This window comes from Carassius auratus, chromosome 25, assembly GCF_003368295.1.
Source record: "Carassius auratus strain Wakin chromosome 25, ASM336829v1, whole genome shotgun sequence".
In the NCBI taxonomy this organism is placed as follows: domain Eukaryota; kingdom Metazoa; phylum Chordata; class Actinopteri; order Cypriniformes; family Cyprinidae; genus Carassius; species Carassius auratus.
The window spans coordinates 1,519,154-1,538,574 of record NC_039267.1 but is presented as its reverse complement, the minus strand read 5'-3'; the positions used below and the strand labels follow the sequence as shown (position 1 = coordinate 1,538,574).

At 39.3% G+C, this 19,421-nt stretch overlaps 2 protein-coding genes across 2 annotated transcripts in view; both read right to left on the bottom strand.

Annotated features, from left to right (window-relative positions):
• LOC113042956 (contactin-1a-like) overlaps window positions 1-19,421 on the bottom strand; it is a 551,632-nt gene that overhangs the window by 426,748 nt on the left and 105,463 nt on the right.
• On the bottom strand, window positions 706-2,489 carry LOC113042968 (PCNA-associated factor-like). Its single transcript, XM_026202011.1, has 4 exons — window positions 2,371-2,489; window positions 1,769-1,855; window positions 950-1,133; window positions 706-872 (listed from the first exon to the last, which is right to left on the bottom strand). Exons 1-4 carry the CDS (start codon window positions 2,414-2,416, stop codon window positions 830-832), a joined length of 360 nt encoding a protein of 119 aa, XP_026057796.1. The 5' UTR covers window positions 2,417-2,489; the 3' UTR covers window positions 706-829.

Sequence of the window (19,421 nt, the reverse complement as noted above, 5' to 3'; positions counted from 1 at the left end):
TCTGCGAGTGACCGCTCGGTAGATGGAGTCTGTCCTGCATCATGTGTTCAGGAAAACACCTGCCACATTACTTACCAAGTGCTAACATAGGTTATTCATTCAGTTTAATGAAAATTGTATGGATTATTTTTTGCTTAAAAAAAAAATATCTGGTAAACAAAAACCCCTTAGTATAGACACGTTTTATCAATACTCATAATCATACATCTATACTTCATCCCTACTTTTTAAATTACTATTATTTAGGAAGTGAAAAGTTTCCCCCTCGCTCCATCAGAGATGCTTTGTAATCACAAACTGAAGCTTTTAACCACATTAAACAATTGAACTGTATATACCAGAGATAATTACAAGTCATCAGTGTATTCCAGTGCTTTGCACTAAACAGCTGTGTGCAGATATAAAGGCTTGAGTCTTGTGTAAATAACATTAACATGAGCGATTTAATGAAAGCCAATGCCACAGTCAGCCTTCACAAGACATGCAGGAATCAAGAGAAGACCATAATAGCTATTTGTCATGCGACATCTCCATCTAGCATCAAGATCTAAAGTAATATATATTCGTCCTCGAGACTCTTTATTCCTGGATGCATCACAATACTGAACTCCTAAGAGTCAAAGACTGAACCCTCGAGGGCTTGTTAAACACACATCGGTCATCAGATCAGGTTTAGTCTCACTCTGTAGAGATCGGAACAACAACTCTGAAAAATCATTTTATTAAACCTCTGTACAAAACCAGCGAGACATCCATTAAAAGTATTTACAAAGATTTACACTAAAAATACTCAAGCATCAATGAAACATGTAAACTGAAGATCAAGAGATCAATCCTCTTCCTCATCTTCATCATCAATGATGGGTCTGGACCTGAAACACAGAACACGACTCAGTCCCGACTCAAACCAACACAGCAGACAGGAAGAGGAAGTCCTCCCAGCACTCACTTCCTGGGCACTTTAGCCACGCCGCTGCCGCCCGCCTCTTCATCATCTTCATCATCAGGCGCGGGGTGAAGGTTCTCCTTCTCTGGTTTCCGACTGGGGCCACCGAAGAAGTCTCCGATGCCCTTCTGCCACGAGGGAGTGGGCCGCGGACACACAGGGTTACCCCCCGCGTACTTACTCTTAGCTGGAGCACACACACACACACACACCAGAACACTCACGTCACTGAAGCTAACACAGCTGTCACTATTCGCTTGTTAAGTCTGACGTCACATAGCAGTGCTTCCGTGTCCAAACACTATCAGTTACCACGAGAAAACAACAAACGGTGCTAATATAAACTCACAATGTGATAGAATACTAGCGATAAAGTTATAATCTTAACCTTTAACTCCATACCGAAGTCCCAGATAGGCAGACAATGAAGATATAAATATAAAAAAATAAATATTATTTGTGTTTGGGACGCTGTGAGCACGGAGACTGTAGTGTATACCGTAAGTTTGAAAGCATTTAGCTTAAATGATTAATATGAATAAACAGTGCTCATAAACGGCTGCTGAGGTCGTATTCTCAAGTGAAGCAAGTTGAGGCTTGGACCCGGAAACAGCGCTTCTTACGTCATCACTTAACCGAAATGATCCCTTCACAGCAGAACTGAGCTGGTTAAAGCTACTGTGACAGTCTACAGAGATCAGATCGGGTTATCCTTCTCACACGGTCTTCACCGGCAGGAAAACAACACGACTGATCCTAACTGTAAAACTGACAGAACGAGTCTCATTTACACGACAGAGAGGTTTGCGTGCGCGCACTCACCAGGCGTGCCCGACTGCGCGCCGCTGCTGTGCGCGTTCACGGAGCCGGAAGCGCCGAGGGATTTTCGAGGCGCAGAGGCAGCAACAGCTGAAACAAAAACACAGCAAATTATTTATCAACAATTAATAAACCCAGCACAACACAACACGAGTCACGCAGTGAGAAATAATGTAGTTCCGCTTCCGGAGCGCTTCATCGCGACGCGGATGAAAGTGGCGCCATTTCATTTGGTCCAAATTAAACTCAATTTAAAACAAACATCGCTGGCATTTACTAGCTTTTAGAGTTCAAACAATAATAATGAGATGATTCAGCTGGGAAAATACTCCTTTAATAACTCACCGTGTTATATTAATAGTAGTATCAGTGTTTAACTCCAATGATTGCTAGTCAACAAACAACGGCGGTCAATGTTTACGGATTAATATAGTTCATATCGGTATAAAAGAGTTTCCCCTCACAAACACAAAATACAGTTACTGAATTAACCGAGTGTTGATGTTTGAGTCGCGTCAGATTGGCGGGAGATGATGAAGACATAAACAAACGCGCTGCGAATATTTACAGCATCGACAGAAAGAGCAGTGTGTGATTTCTCTCACCTTTCCTGTACGCGCCGGGAACGCTATCAGCTTTAGTTCGCACCATCGCGCGGTTTTCTGCGAATGAACGCGGGACAGAGAACGCTCTTCTCAGCAGAACCGAAGAAATAAAGAGAGCGATTCCCGCCGTCTTTTTAAAAAGGCAGCCAGGTCGCGTGACGTCACGGAACGCCGGCCAATGGGTGGGCGCTAATCAGGGACACGTGACTGTGGTTTACGCGCTCTCATGTTACAGGACTGAAACGCTTCCATGGTAACAGTAGTGTCTCGAGGCCTGGACGAGTTCTGAAGTCTGAGACAGTAAAGTGTTAACAAACAACGACGAAGTGATGAAGTGATGAAGTGTAGGCGATCTCGGTGTGAGACGGGCCCAATGGTCAGAATATATCGACAAAAGAATAATTATTAGTAGCAGTTCAGAGTCAAGTATCATGTTTTAATACAACATAACTTTAGCATGATGTGAGAAAAATACTGGAGTCTTATTTTATTAGTTTTCATTTCTTTTATTAAACTGGATAAATTTACACCTTTATATCTTATGTGGTGTGATGATTTACTTTTGATAAAAACAAAGGTTTATTATTCTATGTTCTTTTGGCATTTCATTTATTGTATATCCTTTATATTCACTTATTCAAAGAACAACAGCAGCAGAATGGTGCTTCAATTTGGTGCTTCAATTAAACAGTGATATGGACTGGTGTCTGTGAATATTAATCCACAGAAACACTGTTTAAATACATATACTGTGTTCTCTGTGTCTCTGTGAATGAATGAAGCAGATGCATGGTTTTGGGTATTACACACACACACACACACACACACACTGAAGAGTGTGACGCTCGTGGTCACAATCTGCTCTGAGAGTCACTTCATGAGCATTTTGACCGTTTCATTTCACCAAAACTAGCCTCATATCATATACACACAGAATCTTAAAGGTATCGGAATCGAGGCAATCTGTCAAAAAAGTTTGGATATCTTGATGCCACTGTGCCAGAAATACATCACTACTGTTTAATGGGATGCACACGCAACTACTACTACTAATAAAATAATTCAAACTTTATTTTACTCAAAGGAATAATCACACAAGTTAGTGAGTGAGTTTATGTAGCACATTTTTATACAACAGAGTGTTGAACAAAGCAGTGGCGGTTCTACATTGAAATACACCCTGGGCGAGACCCTTTCGAGCGCCCCCCCCCCCCCCACCACACACACAAAAATAACAAACAAAGTTCTGCACAAACAGTCATATTTTATTATAACAACATAAGTGATAATTTCTCAATTGCACAAATCCTTCATTAGAAAGCCAGACTTAAGAGAATTAAGTTATTAACTATTGCAATTTAAACAGCAAACACACTTTTTAAGGTGCACAATTTCCACCTCCAACATTGCCAAAGGACAATGAACACCATTCTGCACAAAATATGAGTATAAGTTATCAGAACTTAAATAAATATACACTATATTAATATGCAAAAAATGTATACAATCAGATATATAAAAAGTAACAAAAGCAGAGAGCAACAATATTATTATCAACAAAAAATATTAAGAATATTATACAAATAAAATATAGAATAAATATTCTAAATAACACAAATTCTTCATTACACAAATGTGAAAAAACACTAAAGAGGGCATAGGCCCAGAACAGAAAACAAACTAAAGAACAGAAAACAAACCTGACCTTTCTTGCCTTCCTTGATGCAAAATCATCAATGATGTCATCGTGTGCAATCTGCTCCCCTATTAAGTGATTGATACTGATGACGGCAAGTCCGGTGAGCTGATCCTGGGACATGGTGGACTTCAGGTATGACTTGATCAGCTTCTCTCTCTGCTTGAGCCACAGTGACTGGCAGAGTAAATGCAATCCTGAGAGCAGTCCAAAAGTTGGGGTAGATCTCCGATAGATCTTAATCTTCCATAAAAGTGATAAGCTCAAGGAGGCTCATGGTCTTTGATGGCAGGTCAGGGAAGTTCTTAATTTCCTGCACAAGCTCTTTACTGTCCAGATCAGAGTGCCCCTTAAAGTGCAGTGTGGTGGCAAGTGCCTCGCATTGATCTGTCAGCTCCACGTCTGCAAGACTTGGGAAATTGGTCAAAACTCTGAATTTCTTTCCCACATTTTCCAATGTGGAAAATCTCTCTTTGATGGCTGACGTGGCTGCATCAACGACAACATTGAAGAATTCAACCTCCAACTTCCTAAGTGCATCACTGAAAGGCTCATCATGTGATTCAATTCAATTTTTCAATTAAATTCAATTCAAGTTTATTTGTATAGCGCTTTTTACAAAATAAATCGTTACAAAGCAACTTTACAGAAAATTATGTTTCTACAATATTTAGTAGTAGCTAGTAGTTTTTGCACATTTGACAGGATTTTAGAAAAAATAAAAATAATAACAATAATAATACAAGACGTAGTCAGCTAGACGATGAACTATCAATATTATTAATTAAGTTATTATATGATTCAGTGACACATTTAGCAATATTTGTTAGTTCTGTTTGTTGATTCAAGGTTAGCATCATCTGGGGTCCTCTGAGGGTCAGCATCATCTCTTCTCAGGTGTTCTGGATCCAGACTGGAGCTTGTTTAAATCCTAGTTACCACGGGATGAAGATCCAGCAGAAACAGAGAAACACATAGAGACATCATTAGCATAGCTGCTGATCCAACAAAGTAAAATTAGTTTAACCCAAGTTAATGAATAAAAATGCACCTTTGAACAGATGCAACTACACTAACAGTTAAAAAGATACATTATTCGAATGCTTGGTGAAAGAGATGTGTTTTTAATCTAGATTTAAACAGAGAGAGTGTGTCTGAACCCCGAACATTATCAGGAAGGCTATTCCAGAGTTTGGGAGCCAAATGTGAGAAAGCTCTACCTCCTTTAGTGGACTTTGCTATCCTAGGAACTACCAAAAGTCCAGCGTTTTGTGACCTTAGGGTGCGTGATGGGTTGTACTGTGGTAGAAGGCTAGTTAGGTACGCTGGAGCTAAACCATTTAGGGCCTTATATGTAAGTAATGATAATTTGTAACTGATACAGAACTTAATAGGTAGCCAGTGCAGAGACTGTAAAATTGGGGTAATATGATCATATTTTCTTAACCTGGTAAGGACTCTAGCTGCTGCATTTTGGACGACCTGTAGCTTGTTTATTGAAGAAGCAGGACAACCACCTAGAAGTGCATTACGATAGTCCAGTCTAGAGGTCATGAATGCATGAACTAGCTTTTCTGCATCAGAAACAGATAACATGTTTCGTAGCTTGGCAATGTTTCTAAGATGGAAGAATGCAGTTTTTGTAACATTGGAAATATGATTTTCAAAAGACAAATTGCTGTCTAATATAACACCCAGATTTCTGACTGTAGAGGAAGTAACAGTACATCCGTCTAGTTGCAGATTGTAATCTACAAGATTCTGTGTAGTGTTTTTTGGTCCAATAATTAATATTTCTGTCTTTCTGTCTAACACACTCTGTTAGCTTAGATAATTGGGAAGTTTCATCTGGTCTCGTTGAGATATATAGCTGAGTATCATCAGCATAACAGTGGAAGCTAATTCCGTATTTTCTAATAATATTACCAAGGGGCAACATATATATTGAAAATAGAAGGGGACCTAGGACGGATCCTTGTGGCACTCCATATTTTACTGATGATAAATGAGATGACTCCCCATTTAAGTAAACAAAATGGTAGCGATCGGACAGGTAGGATCTAAACCATCTTAGAGCCTGCCCTTGAATACCTGTATAGTTTTGTAATCGATCTATGAGTATGTCATGATCTATGGTGTCGAACGCAGCACTAAGATCAAGTAAGACTAGAAATGAGATGCAGCCTTGATCTGACGCAAGAAGAGGGTCATTTGTAATTTTAACAAGTGCAGTTTCTGTGCTATGGTGGGGCCTGAAACCTGACTGAAATTCTTCATACAGATCATTTTTATGCAGGAAGGTGCTCAATTGAGCAGACACAACTTTTTCTAAAATTTTAGACATAAATGGAAGATTTGAAATAGGCCTATAATTTGCCAGTACACTAGGATCTAGTTTTGGTTTCTTAATAAGAGGCTTGATAACCGCCAGCTTGAATGGTTTTGGGACGTGTCCTAAAGTTAACGACGAGTTTATGATATTGAGAAGCGGTTCTTCGGCTACAGGTAACAGCTCTTTCAGTAATTTAGAGGGTACAGGATCTAATAAACATGTTGTTGGTTTAGATACAGTGATAAGTTTATTTAGCTCTTCCTGTCCTATGGTTGTAAAGCGCTGCAGTTTATCTTTGGGTGCGATGGATGAAACTGAAGTGTTAGACGCTGTAGAATCTACATTCGCTATTGTATTTCTAATGTTATCTATTTTATCAGTGAAGAAATTCATAAAGTCATTACTATTTAACGTTGGTGGAATATTTGAATCAGGTGGCATCTGGTAATTTGTTAACTTAGCCACTGTGCTAAATAAAAACCTTGGATTGTTTTGGTTATTTTCTATGAGTTTGTGTATATGCTCTGCCCTAGCAGTTTTTAGAGCCTGTCTATAGCTGGACATACTGTTTTTCCATGCAATTCTAAAAACTTCTAAGTTAGTTTTTCTCCATTTGCGTTCAAGACTACGAGTTAATTTCTTGAGAGAGTGAGTATTACTGTTATACCATGGTACAGTACGTTTTTCTCTAACTTTTTTCAATTTGATTGGGGCAACAGCTTCTAATGTATTAGAGAAAATAGTGCCCATGTTGTCAATAATTTCGTCTAATTCGTGTGTATTTTTGGGTATAATTAGCAGTTGAGATAGATCAGGCAGGTTATTTGCGAATCTTTCTTTGGTGGCTGGAACAATAGTTCTGCCCAGACGGTAACGCTGCGACATATAGTTAATATCAGTTATACGCAGCATGCACGATACAAGGAAATGGTCTGTAATATCATCACTTTGAGGTACGATATCTATAGCAGTAAGATCGATTCCATGCGATATAATTAAATCTAGTGTATGATTAAAACGATGAGTGGGCCCGGTCTGTCCTAATGTATCATTTGCATTATCAACGTGAATATTAAAATCTCCCATGATTAGCGCCTTATCAACTGTAACTAGAAGGTCTGAGAGGAAATCTGCAAATTCTTTCAGGAATTCTGTATACGGCCCTGGTGGTCTATACACAGTAGCCAGAGCAAGAGATACATTAGATTTCTTTTGCATGTCTGACAGAGTAACATTAAGCAGAAGTATTTCGAATGAGTTAAACCTGTATCCTGTTTTCTGAGTAACATTGAGAATATCACTATATATTGTTGACCAGTCTGACGGGGCTCATGCTTATAACAGTAGTTTGGTGGAGTAGACTCATTTAGACCAAAATAATCATTTGGTTTTAGCCAGGTTTCAGTCAAGCAGAGTAAATCAAAACTATTATCGGTGATCATTTCATTTACAATAACTGCTTTTGGTGCGAGTGATCTAATATTTATGAGCCCAAACTTTAAAAATTGTTTTTGTTCATTTACTTTACATTTTTCTGGTTTAATAACGATAAGATTTTTTCTAGATCCTACATTATATTTATATTTATATTTTGACCTCACTATTCGGGGAACAGACACAGTCTTAATAGGTTTTACAGCGCAAGTACTTTTAGCATTTAAGCGGGTGGAACAAAACTCATCATAATGGTTATTTGAGAATTGTCTTACTAGTCACATGGAGCGAAGTGTCCTGGAGATGTTGTCAGAGAGAAGCTCCGCTCCGATTCTGCTGGGGTGTAATCCATCAGCGCGAAACAGTCTAGGACGCTCCCAGAAAAGAAGCGGTTCTGGATGGAGATCTCGAAGGCAGGAGGGGGAGAAGTAGTCGCCCGGGACCCAGCTCGCGTCCTCCGCTGTGGATGCACCCAGGGTCCGTGGTGTCCCGGCGTCGCAGTGGAGGACATCTGGGAAGATCGCGTCCTGGGTGCACCGGGCCTGTGCAGAGAAACACACGGAGTAGACGTGGTGGGACTGTTAACAGTACGCTGTATACTTACCCCGGACTTGTGAGCGTCAGCCCGTGATGATTCCAGCGCGGCTCTCCGCTCTCTCAGCTGGGCCTGCCTCTGTTCCAGGTCGCGAATCTGCTTCCCCACGGCCTCGAGCTCGAGCTGCACAGAGTGGAGACATTCATCCGCCATTAAAGCAAGCAACAGTGAGTACAGCAGTGGTAATGTGTGTGAATAGAGTATTAGCAATGTAAGCGCAGTTAGCAGCAACCACGCTTGCTGATGCTAACTGGCTAAAAGCTAATAGCGGACCCTGGAGATCAAAATAAACCTAGTGATAGCGAGGCGCTTTGGTTGTTTTTGTTGTAGAATACAATAGAGGATATATTCACGGGTTATATAAACGGAAACAATGATGTATAAAATTGATTTTTAAGTTAAAAATAGTAAATGAAAAGAATATAGTGACGGAGCTCAAACGTAGTACAGCCGTCAACAACAGACAGGAAGTGACCTTTGATTTTTGTGATTTCACAAATCTCTTTGGCCACCATCTGTGTAGTCACAAAGCCAGTTGCTCTGTAGCTCTATAGATCTCGCTCAGTCTTCTTCAAGAGACTCACGGCTAGGTCCACATGCATGTTAGGAGACTGCATGAGTTTGCTGGCATGCTGTATTGCAGATAGCATGTCATACCAAACGACCGTGCAGATACTGAAGCGGTACGACCCCACCTCCTCAAATGAAGACTGGGCCTCAGCCTTTATAGCAGGGTCTTTGGTGTGGTCTCTCACCTCAATTAAAGCCTCTCTCACGGCAGCTCCCTGGTACCTCATGGGCTCGATGCTCTTAACCTTGCTCTCCCACCTTGTTTCTGCCCACTTCTTTAAGGTGATGCTCACATGGTTCTTTAGTATGGCCCATCTTTGGGTGGAGGCGGAAAATAATGTGTACAGCTTTTGCAGGACACCAAAGTAACTTAAAGCATCAGCAGATCCCTTAGCAACATCACACACAACTAAATTCAGTGTATGTGCCGCACATGGCACAAACAGAGCTCGGGGATTCTTTTCTAAGAGTCTGGCTTGAACTCCCTTATTTTTGCCTTTCATGTTTGCCCCGTTGTCATATGACTGTCCTCTGCGATCTTCAAAAGGAATTCCCAACTCCTCAAGTCTCGTCGGGATCATGGATGCCAAGTGCTGGCCCGTGGACTCCTCTGCCTCCAAAAATCCCATAAAATGTTCCCTGATATGGGGCTTCTCCATCAGTGACACCACTCTAATGACCACTGACAACTGTTCTGTGAGGATTACATCTGGGGTGCAATCCTAAATTATTGAAAAAACTTTGCCTGCTTGATGTCATCCACTATAGCAGATATGATTTTGCTGCTCAACAAATCAATCAGCTCATTCTGCACATGATGGCCTAGGTAGCTGTTATGACTTGCTGTTCCTCTTTCAACACGGTTAAGGTGATCTTTCATGATGGGATCAAACCTGGCCATAAGTTCAACCTCTTTGAGGAAGGTCCCATTTGATGGTGTGAACAGTGTTTCTGTGTGTCCCCTTAAAGCTCAATTTCGAATGGCCAGTGACAGCACTATAGCAGTGAGACGTGTCAGCACTGCTCTCCATCTCACCCTTTCAGCCTCCAGAAGAGCCATCTCCTGCTCATCAATAGTTGTCCCACTTTTTAACCTCACTGACAGTTCCTTCCATGCTTTCATGCAATTGAGGTGTTCTGTACTGTTTTCATGTGATGTGAGATAATTGCTTGCATGTTTCCAATTTGCCATTCCTGCACTTGTTAATTTGATGTTCCTTTTGGATTTGCAGCAGAAGCAAAAGAGGCTGTTGTTCTTCATTGAATAAATCAGCTAACTTCTTGCCATCTTTTCACCACTTACTAATGTCTTCTTAAAATATTAGTGGTGGCAACTTCTCCCATCACTCTCATTCCTATGGAAAACAAAGCCAGGTGGCACTTTACTTGGTCCTCTGTGAACCAGCTCAGTCCGAATCCTGTCAGTCAGATGTGAGCCAGTGGGGCTCAGTGGGGGTTCAGCTCAAGGCATTTCTATCAGACAGCATATCGTCATATTACTCAAAACACATAGCAGTGAAAAAACACAGTCCTACTCATAAATGATCAGAAATATTAAAATTACATTAAATTGCAGTTGTCCAGTTGTCTTGTAGCCTACACACACACACACACACACACACACACGATATGCACACCTGAAAGCTCATGCTGGGTAGAAGTAGAGGCAAAGAGGTCTTCATCCTCAATATCAGAAATTTGTGGAGACATATGTGTAGCGGAGGAGGTGGTTGGCTCATCCTGACCAGTGGCAGAGGATGCTCCAAAATATTTTAGAAGTGCCCCTGAAATTGCAATTGAATTGCATTTGAAATCAAAAGAGCATAGGATAATGTTTTATAAAGCTAAAACAGCCTGGGGTCAATTTGACTCAAAACATAATAGAAGGGTTACATAAACGTTCTTACTTCTTACACACTAAATGTCAATCAATCAAAACATTTATTTTATTTTTTTTTCCCCCATGCCATCACATTGTTTAGAGCATAGAAACAAATAGAAAAAAAAATATTGAAAAGTTATATTTTATTCATGTTATGCTATGGTCACTGGGACTCTAACCCTAACATTAAATTATATGTATAGGCAAAAACAATGGGATTTTATTTTTTAATCACCAAAAACTTTTTGGGTTTCAGGATATTTTTCAACCAAAATTTGTATATTAATCTAACTTGGTTACTGCCTCAAATTCTATGCATGACACACTTTTAATTATGACTTGTAAAACTATACTTACGAAACTATAATTAGCATACTGTGTAGCAAATAAATAGCAAATGTTCGTCTTTAACCTACAGATTAGAAAATGCCATTGGTTATTGACAGGGCCTAACGTTAAACCAACTGATGGAAATGATAACTGAACTTGTAACAGTTTTATTGCAAAGCACAATATTATAAATTAGATCTCGTGATTGAGATGAAACCAAATTATTGTTGTATAAGCATATCAAGCATCATAGCAAAAAGGATAAACAAAGAGTTATACACACCACCAATTAACATTAGCCCTTCATTCATGAAATTGGTACTGTAATCATACAGAGACAATAGTTGCATACCTTTATCTTTTGCTCGTTTCTCCTCTTCTTCTTTTCTTTTTTTTCGAAACTGGGCACCTGGCTTAGACCTTTTCTTCTCCATCTCTGTTTATTTGGCACTCGACAATCAACAGATTTCTCATCCCCCCAACTGTCACTCAGGACCAGAAGTCAAGACTAAACCAATTCACCTTGATGACCACATAATCGTTTTGTATTACCTTGTTTCATTTGCAGGAACTATAGGCCTGTATTATAACATTATGAATGAAATGTGCGTTATTTGGAAGAAAGTCGAAGTGTGTGACTGACTTTAGCCTATTATTAATTATATTACTAGTGTGGATCCCCCGTCCCCGTCCACCCCCCCACCCTGTCCTTTCCATTTGAGAGAGACCCAGAGGTGAAATGTCGCCCGCGCCTCTCGTCCCACCCCCTTACACTTCTCTCACAACACACAGCTTCTGTGCATGGTACATTTTCAGCAAGCAGCTGCAGGGAGCGCCAATGTGAAACACAGTGAAATTATATAAATGATGAAAAACCGCTTCACGACGCAGAGGAATTATTATTATTTTTTTAATCTACTCGTGCTGCCGCCCCCAATGTGTTACGAAAAAATTACACCCCGGGCGGCTGCCCGCTTCGCCCTTGCCTAAAACCGCTACTGGACCAAAGTGCTGTAAAAAATCAACAGTTTGAAAACACATCCAATCATCACACACAAACAGCACAACTAAAACAACAGAACTATACCTCCAGACTGTTGGCCCAAACACTACAGACACAGGAGACTTCAGGTCATTCTGTTGGAGTTGGAGCATGTCTAATATGATCTGCAAAGGCCCGATCGCCCCTCCGTTTAGAGACTTATAAACAAAACCTAATAACTTAAGATCAATGCTAAACCCCAACGCAGTGAAGACAGAACAGAAGATATGTGCTCTCTTACAAGAGCCTCGCAGCTGCATTCACAACTGACTACAATTACAACAAATAATAAAGTTTGTTTAATAATCAATAAGATAAGAGATATGAGGGAACTTCACAAACTCATGGTTTATGGGATGCTGTTGTGAAGCAGTAATAAGTTAGGTATAATGTTGTTCTCTCTCTCAGGGTGATCAGGAGGGGTCTTGTATGAGCCTGAAGGGGTTTATTCTGAGATAACAACCGGCTGGATGGACATTATCCAACTTATTACACTGCTACTTGCCACGTAAGTAAATAACTGGACGCTTAATTATAATATACTCACCAGACATGTCACCCATTGAGCATGTTTGGGATGCTCTGGATCGGTGTATACAACAGTGTATTCCAGTTCCTGCCAATATCCAGCAACTTCACACAACCATTGAAGAGGAGTGGACCAACATCCCACAGGCCAAGACAAAATCATTTTATATATATATATATATATATATATATTAGTGCTGTCAAAATTAGCGCGTTAACGCATTCGATTAATTTGAAATATTTAACGCGTTAAAAAAAATAACGCAATTAACGCGGTTGCAGTTTTTTTATTTCCAGTTGTGGCCTATGTGTGTTCAACGTGCAAAGAAATATGGATAAGACCAAGGAAGGACTTTTAGACGGAAAGTTTCAGTATAAACTCTGCCGGATTACTCTTCAGTCTGCCACAAGAAACATTACTCTTCATTTAGTCTGCCACAAGAAACAGCAACATTAAAATCATGAACTCAAATGTCATTGTTTTTAAAAAAAAAAAAAAAAACAATGACTGTAACAGTGCGTAAATCAGACCTTTCTGTAACGCTAACGTTAATAAGCTTAAACGAAAATAACGAAATAATTGTGTAGCGGAGTATTTTTTGTACACAGTGCCGCGAACTGTCAATCACTCCTGAGCTGTCAATCACTCCTGTGCGCGTGCATCACTGTCCTCCTCAGCTGCAGCAACTTGCGCTCTCTCTCTTCATCAAGCTTTAAAACAAAAAGGGGACAAAAAGATCATATTGTCTTTGTGCATAGGCTATAGATTAATTAGATAAATGAATATCTAAATTTGTGCCTTGCCGTCTACGGTATTTTTTTAGCACTTAGAAAAAAGATGCTGCAGCCAATGAGCAGCCAGCGGGGGCTGCAAGACGACTCAACCTCCGCAGACAGTTTTTAATGTTTATCAGACAATAAATACTCAAGATTTTGCTTTAGTATAACTCACAACGAGTTTCACACACCTTCTCCGGCCACGTTGAGTTGTTGACACTTAACAGTGGGAAAAGCGACACATGCGCTATTCACTTGTATAACTTAAGGGTGAATGGGTAATGTAGTTTCTGCTCTGGGTGGGATGAATTAGGAAGCTTGCATTGTGAAGGGCGCTCTGAAAATCGGCAGTGCAGGTAAAAGATTAAAACCTCTATTAAAACAGATGTCCAAATGAGCGTACCGGTACGCTACAAGCACGTTCTGGGCGCACGGAGAGGTGACGGTACGCTCAAGAGCTATATTTGGAAGTGGAGGTCCGGTGCATAATGGCCCACTTAATTTTTTTGCAGTCCACTTAGAATTCAACATGGAAATCATTTTTGTTTTTTATTGGCATTGATTGTTTTGAAATTCAAATGGTACTTACATGCCTGTGTTTTTATTTCTGTAATAAATATGGCTTTCAAGCCAGCAGTTAATTTGGAGGATATTGATGGTTTATTGCAGGGATGTTGTTTACATGAGAAAATCTGTGTTACAAGTTAAACAAAAATTCCAATAAACAATCATATTTTGAATTTAAATAGTTTCTTTGTCTTGAGTTTACATAATTATTTACATTTTACATTTACATATCCAAAAAGTTTCAGTCTTTTAATTGCGATTAATCGCGATTAATTTGAAAAAATTGTGCGATTAATTAGTTAATTTTTTTAATCGATTGACAGCACTAATATATATATATATATATATATATATATATATATATATATATACAGTACAGACCAAAAGTTTGGACACACCTTCTCATTCAAAGAGTTTTCTTTATTTTCATGACTATGAAGATTGTAGAGTCACACTGAAGGCATCGAGGGCTATTTGAGCAAGAAGGAGAGTGATAATGACCTGGCCTCCACAGTCACCGGACCTGAACCCACTCCAGATGGTTTAGGGGTGAGCTGGACCGCAGACAGAAGGCAAAAGGACCAACAAGTGCTAAGCATCTCTCGGGGAACTCCTTCAAGACTGTTGAAGACCATTTCAGGTGACTACCTCTTGAACCTCATCAAGAGAATGCCAAGAGTGTGCAAAGCAGTAACCAAAGCAAAAGCTGGCTACTTTGAAGAACCTACATTATGACATATTTTCAGTTGTTTCACACTTTTTTGTTATGTATATAATTCCATATATAATTCCACATGTGTTAATTCATAGTTTTGATGCCTTCAGTGTGAATCTACAATTTTTTATAGTCATGAAAATAAAGAAAACTCTTTGAATGAGAAGGTGTGTCCAAACTTTTGGTCTGTACTGTATATATATATATATATAATGTTGTATGTTAAACATTAATCTTACAATTTGCATAGTTGATCACTGAATTTAGGGGCTATGTGCGCTATATGCCTACAGACTGATTTACAACACGTGAATTCATTCATTAATCCCAAAAGAAATGGAAGTGACATGATTGCCTCGGAAAGAGGGAAAAAATTGAATAGCCTATATTTTTTATAGCCAAATGGTTTGCAATGATTCATTTTAAATCTAGATTAAATCATGGTTTATCTAATAATTTTGTTGCAGTAAACTTTAAACATTAAAAAATAAGCATTAACCATTACTAAATCCTTGGACAAACAGCCAAGTGTGGTGACGCATACTCAGAATTCATGCTCTGCATTTAACCCATCCAAAGTACACACACACACACACACACACGCACACACACAAACAGACATACACGCATGCACAGACACACACACACATACACAAACATACACGCATGCACAGACACACACACACACACACACACACACATACACGCATGCACAGACACACACACACACCCACACACACATACACGCACGCACAGACACACAGACACACACACACACACACACACACACACACACACACACAGTGTGTGTCCAGACGGCAGGATCCATAAGCCCATTTGTTCACAATTGTGTTTTTCTTTTTGTTTTCTTTTTGTTTATTTAACTGAATTTACTGTACTGTAAAATATACTACTGTAATGTAATGATTTAGAAATCAGTATTTCATTTTTTGGTTGTTGTGAAAACATTGCCCCTGTGGAACTGAACAAAAACAATGAAAACAAAAGACTGCAGTTTTTTATATAAAGGAGACCAGTGTGCTGATCTGAAAGTGTATATGATGCAAGTGAGTATCATTTTGTCAACAGAGCGACAATTTGACAAGTATTGTTGGGTTTTGATAGCAGAGTTTCAATGTGACATAGATGTGAATAGTTTATTTCCCAGTCAAGTCAAGTCAAGTCACCTTTATTTATATAGCGCTTTAAACAAAATACATTGCGTCAAAGCAACTGAACAACATTCATTAGGAAAACAGTGTGTCAATAATGCAGAATGATAGTTAAAGGCAGTTCATCATTGAATTCAGTGATGTCATCTCTGTTCAGCTTAAATAGTGTCTGTGCATTTATTTGCAATCAAGTCAATGATATCGCTGTAGAGGAAGTGTCCCCAACTAAGCAAGCCAGAGGCGACAGCGGCAAGGAACCGAAACTCCATCGGTGACAGAATGGAGAAAAAAACCTTGGGAGAAACCAGGCTCAGTTGGGGTCAGTTCTCCTCTGACCAGACGAAACCAGTAGTTCAATTCCAGACTGCAGCAAAGTCAGATTGATTTTAGATATATTTTTGAGATGGAAAATGCAGTTTTACAAATGCTAGAAACGTGGCTTTCTAAGGAAAGATTGCGATTAAATAGCACACCTAGGTTCCTAACTGGTGACAAAAATATTGACAGAGCAACCATCAAAGAAGTTACTTCTGCTCATTAAAGGTAAATAATAAAAAAAGAGATTAAAAATAGTTTTGTAATTTAAAGTAAATGAAAGCTTTAGCCTAAGTTCTGCCAGGAAGACTCAATTACTTCGTCACTTATTACCTTCATCATTATCCAATCACGTCTTTATACTTCGGTTTAAATGATCGTACTTACACATGTTTGAGTTCGCAGATGCCGACGTGATAACAACCTCCACCCTCCCCATCCACCACAAGGATGGTCCTGTCCTTACCTTCCAGGGGGGCCGGCTGCGCCCCTATCTTTGTCTTCAGGCAGGAAATGCAGGTCCGCTACCATCGCATTACGAACCATGGACGGGGTCTTCCACCAAAGAAATTTATAATTATGCTTGCTGAGTTGTCAATAAATGTATGCTTCGTACATCATTTTATCTCCCGAGTCTTTCTGGTAGAACTGTTTTCTGTGTGAATCTGTGTTAAAGTAAAATGTATTTATGTGATGTGCAGCTGTATTTTCATCTTCAGAAATCAGAATAATATGATGATTTACTGCTCAAGAAACTACATGATATTTTTCGGAAAACTGTGATACATTTTATTTTTCAGGATTCACAGATGAAGAGAAAGTTCAAAAGAACAGCATTTATTTGAAATAGAAATCTTCTGTAACATTATAAATGTCATTTATAGGTCCTAAAAAATTAGCATATTGTGATAAAGTTCATTATTTTCCATAATGTAATGATAAAAATTAAACTTTCATATATTTTAGATTCATTGCACACCAACTGAAATATTTCAGGTCTTTTATTGTTTTAATACTGATGATTTTGGCATACAGCTCATGAAAACCCAAAATTCCTATCTCAAAAAAAAGCATATTTCATCCGACCAATAAAAGAAAAGCGTTTTTAATACAAAAAAAAGTAAACCTTCAAATAATTATGTTCAGTTATGCACTCAGTACTTGGTGGGGAATCCTTTTGCAGAAATGACTGCTTCAGTGCGGCGTGGCATGGAGGCAATCAGTCTGTGGCACTGCTGAGGTGTTATGGAGGCCCAGGATGCTTCGATAGTGGCCTTAAGCTCATCCAGAGTGTTGGGTCTTGCATCTCTCAACCTTCTCTTCACAATATCCCACAGATTCTCTATGGGGTTCAGGTCAGGAGAGTTGAGCACAGTAATACCATGGTCAGTAAACCATTTACCAGTGGTTTTGGCACTGTGTCGTGCTGAAAAACTAAATCTTCATCTCCATAAACCTTTTCAGCAGATGGAAGCATGAAGTGCTCCAAAATCTCCTGATAGCTAGCTGCATTGACCCTGCCCTTGATAAAACACAGTGGACCAACACCAGCAGCTGACATGGCACCCCAGACCATCACTGACTGTGGGTACTTGACACTGGACTTCAGGCATTTTGGCATTTCCTTCTCCCCAGTCTTCCTCCAGACTCTGGCACCTTGATTTCCGAATGACATGCAAAATTAGCTTTCATCCGAAAAAAGTACTTTGGACCACTGAGCAACAGTCCAGTGCTGCTTCTCTGTAGCCCAGGTCAGGCGCTTCTGCCGCTGTTTCTGGTTCAAAAGTGGCTTGACCTGGGGAATGCGGCACCTGTAGCCCGTTTCCTGCACACGTCTGTGCACGGTGGCTCTGGATGTTTCTACTCCAGACTCCACTGTTTCCGCAGGTCGCCCAAGGTCTGGAATCGGTCCTTCTCCACAATCTTCCTCAGGGTCCGGTCACCTCTTCTCGATGTGCAGTGTTTTTTGCCACACTTTTTCCTTCCCACAGACTTCCCACTGAGGTGCCTTGATACAGCACTCTGGGAACAGCCTATTCGTTCAGAAATGTCTTTCTGTGTCTTACCCTCTCGCTTGAGGGTGTCAATGATGGTCTTCTGGACAGCAGTCAGGTCAGTCTTACTCATGATTGCGGTTTTGAGTAATGAACCAGGCTGGGAGTTTTTAAAAGCCTCAGGAATCTTTTGCAGGTGTTTAATTAATTAGTTGATTCAGATGATTAGGTTAATAGCTTGTTTAGAGAACCTTTTCATGATATGCTAATGTTTTGAGATAGGAATTTTGGGTTTTCATGAGCTGTATGCCAAAATCATCAGTATTAAAACAATAAAAGACCTGAAATATTTCAGTTGGTGTGCAATGAATGTAAAATATATGAAAGTTTTATTTTTATCATTACATTATGGAAAAGAATGAACTTTATCACAATATGCTAATTTTTTGAGAAGGACCTGTATACTGTCACTTTTGATCAATTTAGTTTTTCATAACATTTTTTTTTAAATCTTATTCCAAAAAAGTAGTGTATATCTGAAATAATTATTAATATGGTACATCAAGTAGCTTCCAAGAATACTATGGTAGTAACACCGTGATATGCGTTCAGAAACCACAGTAATAATGCCATGACACATTTATTTTCTGTTTTAACCCCAAAAATAAAACAGGTGATGTTTGTGGTTGTGGTTAATCATCTTTTTCATCTTTTTCGCCTGCACTTAACCTACTAACACCAGTACTTTTCCTTTTTCTTCTCTCTTTTTTCATTTAAAAAAAAAAAAAAAAAAAATTTATATATACCTGGCTATGCGTTCTATACTAGACTAACTGAGACTTGTCATGGCACTTGTATTCTGTTGTTGTTCTCTTGTTGACCTGACTGCTTCTATTGTTCTCATTTGTAAGTCGCTTTGGATAAAAGCGTCTGCTAAATGATTAAATGTAATGTAATGTAATGTAATGGTTAAATGTACACTGTAAAACACATTTCAAAGTAGTAAATAAAACTGAGATTATTGGAGTATAAAGGAAATACAATTTAGTTTTTTCTAATTCAAAATTTCACTTTGATTCAGTGTGTTTCATGCTGCTTTTTT

Bases quoted from the DNA above. Each gene is read 5' to 3' on its own strand.
- LOC113042968 (XM_026202011.1), bottom strand. From the start codon at position 2,416: ATGGTGCGAACTAAAGCTGATAGCGTTCCCGGCGCGTACAGGAAAG. The intron at 1,856-2,370 runs GTGAGAGAAATC...TTTTTGTTTCAG, and splicing joins TCCCGGCGCGTACAGGAAAG to CTGTTGCTGCCTCTGCGCCT. The intron at 873-949 runs GTGAGTGCTGGG...TCTGTGTTTCAG, and splicing joins GTGGCTAAAGTGCCCAGGAA to GTCCAGACCCATCATTGATG.